This window comes from Corvus kubaryi, unplaced genomic scaffold (assembly GCF_017639235.1).
Source record: "Corvus kubaryi isolate FWS band 111438036 unplaced genomic scaffold, C.kubaryi_AGA036_p1.0 37334, whole genome shotgun sequence".
Lineage (NCBI taxonomy): Eukaryota > Metazoa > Chordata > Aves > Passeriformes > Corvidae > Corvus > Corvus kubaryi.
The window spans coordinates 20,020,873-20,026,872 of record NW_024581108.1 but is presented as its reverse complement, the minus strand read 5'-3'; the positions used below and the strand labels follow the sequence as shown (position 1 = coordinate 20,026,872).

Below are 6,000 nucleotides of genomic sequence, written 5' to 3'. Positions count from 1 at the left end.
ACTCCTTCCCCTCAGCTTCAGGAGACTCCAGTTGGAACCAGCTGTGCTGTGCTGGACTGTTTTAATGTGTTTGAAGTGCAAGTAATTTGTTAGACACCTCTAGGACAGGAGATAAATGTATCTTCATCTTATACATGGTAGAAATAAGACACAGATCTGGTTCCACAGTTGTAGCTAAAATTCAGGTTATACATTATTTTGCATTAACTTCAGATCAATTAGTCTTTGAATTAGAAATCACTCAGAACAGTATTGTACCTAAAAACTTGAAAAATAATTGATTTATTTGTTATATTTACACATTTGTCTTTAAGCTAAACTTTGAACTTTTTTGGACTGTTCTTGTGTCATCAGCTCCAGTTTTACCCCTTCACATCTTTTTGCTATTTAACAAGTACTTTAATAAAAGTAATTTCTTCCCTTAGCCCAGTCAGTATCAGTGTTAAAGTTCAGCTGCTCAGGTGTCAGCTGCCTAGGAAAGCATTCAGCTCAGTAATCTATCACTTTCTACTTCTTTTAAATCTTTCTTAATCAAGTCTTGTAATAAATAAAGACTAATACCACCATGACAACACCGTTTTTTTCAAATTGTTCATTTGCCAGTTTTAACAAGATAAAGAAATGAATACTTAATGTGGACATTGTTTTACCAAAAAAAAAAAAAAAAGAACCCAACCCCTGAAACAAACAGACAAAAAGGAGGACACAAAGGAACACACACGGAATGATGAAAAGGAACAATGATATTGCACAACTTCAGGTCTCTCTTCCCAGATTTTGATCCATGTAATTAGGTATGTATGAATTCAGCAAAAACATTGTGTCCAGATAAATGTGTGGCCATTTGAGTGAATTGAGAACTGCAGAGTGTTTTCAGTTCCTTTTGACTGCTCCTTGGAGTTCTTCTCTAAGGGAGCAGGGTGCTGTCAGCTGCAGGAATAACAAACAAATGTTGACTCTCCATTGTGCTGACCAGTTATCCATAACCCACAGAATTACAATTCTCCTCTACTGTAAATGCACTAAGTCCTCCAAGGACCTGGGTCTTGAAACACAACTTGTTGTATCAAGAACTCAAACTATAGCTGAAACACAATCAACGAACATCCCCCTGTCTGCTGTGGTTAGCTTGAGACTGTGTTTCACTTCACAAGACCAGGGCCTTCTCACTGTGTCAGGGTGGCACTGAATGCACAGAAGTCACAGTAGGTACATTAAGGGAGTGGGGGAGAAGAAAAAAGGGAAAAAAACCATGCTAAGTGGTAAAAGGTCTTTTCAGCTACACTCTTTGCTGGAGCTTCTCATAACAAGCACATACTGTTTGCTACAGAAATCAGGAAATTGTGTGATTCTGGCTATAGCAGGACTGTTTGCCCCTCCACTGCTACCCTGACACTCTGTGTTTATATAAACTTTGCATTTATGTGCAGAACAAAGTCTATTTTTCTCCTCTCTGTGTTCATTCCTGTTCAGTGGACTGATGTGTCAGCCAGCAGGGCTCAACAGATACATTTAATCCAGGAGACTGAGATACAGTATGTTTATTCTTAACTTCTGATAGCCTAAGAACTACAAGAACGAGAGATGCAGTATCCATTTGCTATGATCCAAGACAACCATTTTTAGGAAGAAAAAAGTAGAATAAGCAATCAATGCTAACACTACATTAGTTCCAAATATATTTTTTTTCAGTTATGGCAGCTTAACTATTTATTGTTCATCTGGCCCACTTTAAATCTGATCAAGTTAAAGGTCACATATTAAAGTTTAAGGACTGTTATTTCATCAAAACCGAAGGAAGTTATAAAAAAACCCCATGAAACCACAGTTTCACTGCAGGACTTGTGTCATATCTTCATAATCTGCATCACTTGTAGAAAAGGGATAATGCATCTCAGTTTGCTTACAAGCTAGGAGATCACTTTGAAGTCTGCATATTCCTAACTGCAAACAAAATATAGCACTTTTAACAGGTTATAAATAAACTGGTTTTCAAGCATAGAGCCAGCCCAACAATAACAATACACTATTAAAAAGACCTAAGGCAATGAATTCCATCTCCAATGGAAAAAAAAGAAAAGAAAAAGAACTGTGCAAACAAGCTTAAAACTATTTCTTTGTGCCAGTGTTATAAAATGTAGATTTCAATAAAGCCTTGACCCAAATGCCAGGACTTGTGAAAAGAATCAGAACAGAACTGGTTACTTTATTTAGGAAAAAAAATACTCTTATCTTGCTGCTAATAAAATTGGATACACGCAGTTTTAACATTTACAGTTGCTGTAACACTTTACACAATTCCTATATATGGGTGTAAGAACAAACATTAAAAGACAATGGTGGGTGGGTCAAGGCTTTACATTAAAAATAACAACCTACTTTTCTATAGTCTCTAAAATACTATGTTTTCCAATATTTGCAGCCATTCAGGAATATTTTTTTATTTATTTATTAGGAAATGTATACTTTTGTGCATGATCTTAATTCCTAATTCCTGGCTCTTTGGGCTGAATGACAGAAGGATCAAACCCATTGAAGTGGATGGTCTCCTTGAAGGTTCAGTAGAGAAACCCTGGCTCAGTTAGTCTCATATGATGAAAGCAGTGCTGCATCCACTGGCTCCATGCAGGATGGACAGGTAAAGGATCTCATCAACCAGTCATCTATACAGTCCAGGTGGTAAATGTGCATGCACGGCAGAAATCGGATAGGGTCCCCATAAACAAAGTCCATCATACAAATGACACATCTGGGGGGGAAAAATAAAATATTTAAGCTGCTGTTACCAAACTGGAAATGAAAAACAGTAATATCTATTTCTGGATGCTTTTAGTATTTGTAGATACTGTGAGGGGTATCCTTGCATAAGATAAAGGAAAGAGCCTCAGAGTCATAGAGTGGTTTGGGTTGGAAGCGACCTTAGAGCCCGTGGAGTTCCAACCCCCTACCCTGGGCAGGGATGGCACTCATCACATCAGCCTTCTGCAGGGCTTTATTTTCTTTTAGAAAACTACATGAAATTACAGTCCCTGAAAATAAGGCAAACCCGGGATGACAAGGTCAGGTATCCCAGGGCAGCATCACAAACCAAGGCAACAGCCACATCCCGTCCATTCAGTCCCTGGGACTTACTCTCGGATCTTCTTCTCGGAGCCGTCTCTGCCGGGGTCATAGACTCCTTTGGGAAGGTGCTGGATGAGGCCGATCCGCTGCGCTATCCGGATCTGCTCCTCTTCCGTCAGCTGCGTGGCCAGGCGAGTCTGGCTCGGCGTGGGGTGATACACAGGAACAGGCACCTGCTCCTAAAATCAAAATATTTCCATTAAAAACCACCTCTGAGGCTTTCCTAGCCTTCCACAGCACAGTACAATTCACAGTCCTACAAATATTTGTACGAACTCCCACTCCTACTTTGCAATTTTGGGGCTATAATTATACTGAGAATAAGAACTGAGGGCAGTATTTGAGCAAGGAGCTGTTCGTGGTGGTTCTCTGCAAAAGCTTTTGATCTCCAGGAATTGTTCATACAGGAGACACATGGACAAGAAACTCCACATGCCAGCAGGCAAATAAACCTTACGGGCACCTAGGAAAGTGCTAAGGTACAGAACTGAGCAGTGTAAGGACTGAGGAAGAGCCCCCAGTATCTGCAACTGAAAGTAGATTCTATGATTTTTTTCTTTTTTTTTTTACATTTAGGAAAAATTCTTTGGCAAGATGAGGATGCTGCCTACTCCCAAAATTTTTAGAGAGGAAGGTTTTACTTATTCAGTAGTAACTAAAATTTATGTGAACTGTTTGGGCCACACAAGCTTAAATCCAGAACTGTAGATTTAATTCTCATGTGTTAAAAGAGTGTCACCTGGATAATACAGACAACAGCTTAAGTAAGTAACCCAAGTTTTATGTTTCTTCTCATATACTAATATGACTTTACAAGTTCTCCCAAGCTGGATTCAACTATTGATATGTTTGAGGTATATATTTTCAAAAAAAATATAGGCAACATACAGCTATTGCGTAGTCCTTCCTCGACCACATTCTCAGAAGCTTCTTTTAAATATTAATGAACTTTAGATCAGATATTTTCACTAACATTTATATTAACATGGCATTTCATTTACTTGCTTTTAAAGCATTTTTTGGTACATAAATACCAATTTTGAACAGGATACACTATTAGGACAGTATTGGCCAGTAGCCATAAATCTGCTGTTAACAGGGAGGCAATTTCTTGCAAGAGGCCCATTTTAATGGTTCTTCTTAAACAGCAGAAAAACAATCAACATATAGATGTGTCTGAAAATAAACCTGCTGCATCAGATACACAATGCACCGAATCATCTGTTTGGCAAATGCCAAATTTGCTGTTTCAGAGGACACTGGTACAAGCTGAGCCAGCCGAGGGCAGGTGTGTGCAGCTGAGGTGCACAGGTCACCTCCCACATGTAACGTTGCATTTGTCAAACCCAATAAAGCCCTTCTCCTTTCACTGCCAGGAATCGCAGCAAGTGGACAGCCAGCCAGGACTCCTGGAAGGCCAGGAGAAAGCTGTCCCAGGAGTGAGCAGCCTCTTGCTGGTGCCACCCAGCAGCAGAAGCCCTTGCTTGTGAGAAATGCTAATTACAGATACAAGTCTGCCTGGCAATTTTTCATTGAACACAGTGCCTGCCACTGGCAATTCAGCTGTGGGGTAAAATTCACAGTCATCTCTTAATTTAGCTACATGAGGATTTCCCCCTCTGATTTCCTGGCAGAACTCAGAGGAATTATGAGAAGGTTCAAAAGACAGAACGCCAGGGGTTCTCCAAGTGATTAATTTCCTGACTACTCTGAACTATATTTCACAGAATCACAGAATTCTTCTGGATCAGCTGCCTTTTAGTGTTTTAAATTATCTAAAGTATTCTCTAATCATCATCTGAAGAGAGAAAAGCACTGGCTGAACCTAGGACTGGCCTGTCAGATATAACAGTATTCCGAAAGTGCAGCCTGTGGTGCCAGCAAAATAAAGCATTTTCCCCTGACAAATGCTGCAGACCTCCTGCACTGAACACTTCAGCTCAAAGCAGAGCCTGGTCCTGGTTTTATGTTTCAAGAACTTAACACCACCAACTATCAGTAACTTTTTTTTTCTCAGGGCTTTGCTGTACTTCTTTGAACAGGTTATTAAAGCAATAGCAGAAGACACTACTGCTACCTCCTTTACTTGTTACACAGACATAGAGAACACTCTCTCAGGAGAGAGATCCTCCTTCACATCTAGGAAAAAAGAGGAACAGTACAACAAATCACAGGCACAGCACAGGTTGGTGCCTACATGGGCAGGAGGAGGGGAGGAAACTGTACTTAATACAGCTCCCCTGGCCTAAGCCACAGCTCCAAGTGATAATGCAGAAATTTGATGAAAGGCAAAAACAGGAGGACAAAAGATCCAAGAAATCCTCAAAATGTCTGAAAGTAGCAATGAAAACTGACAGTGAATATCTGTAACAGAAGAACAGCAAACTGATCATCTCAGCAAAAATGATACAGCAAAAGGAAACCATTAAGTAAGAATCTGCTGTGAGTTAGAACAGTCACATCTGGACAACTCTGAAGTGAGCAACAGTCACACACTGCCCAACCAACAACTGCCTTGGTTAAGTTTTGGACAGGAAATTAACACAACTTTTAAACCTGTGATAGGCCAGACAAGAATGAAACTTCATTCTGTTGTTCTAATCTTTTACAGGCACTTGTGTGTGACCACTGAGGGACCCTGTAGCTGGGGAAGCCACTGGTGCGTTATTGCAGTGCCCCTCTCCCCTGGGTGTCACCTTCCCTGCAGAGGGGCTGGAGGGACCCCCGGCTCCCTTCTCGTGCCAAACACACCAATGCTTTCCCGACTGCCAGCGCTGGATGGAAACTCCTCCCTTTGGCATCCCGTCTCAGGTTCCCTCCCGGCACAGCCACCCCCCGACGTGTCTGACACAGCCCATTAAGGCAGGAATTTATAGT

The 6,000-nt window shown here is 40.8% G+C and overlaps 1 protein-coding gene across 1 annotated transcript in view; it reads right to left on the bottom strand.

The window, feature by feature from the left end:
- Positions 1-1,526: 1,526 nt before the first annotated feature.
- Positions 1,527-6,000, bottom strand: part of RNF11 (ring finger protein 11) — a 30,108-nt gene continuing 25,634 nt past the window's right edge. The window contains exons 2-3 of the mRNA XM_042030669.1: positions 3,133-3,302; positions 1,527-2,749 (exon numbers count right to left, since the gene is read on the bottom strand). Of these exons, the coding sequence (XP_041886603.1) occupies positions 2,578-2,749; positions 3,133-3,302 (342 nt within the window). The 3' untranslated portion in view covers positions 1,527-2,577. The remainder of the gene's footprint in view (positions 2,750-3,132; positions 3,303-6,000) is intronic.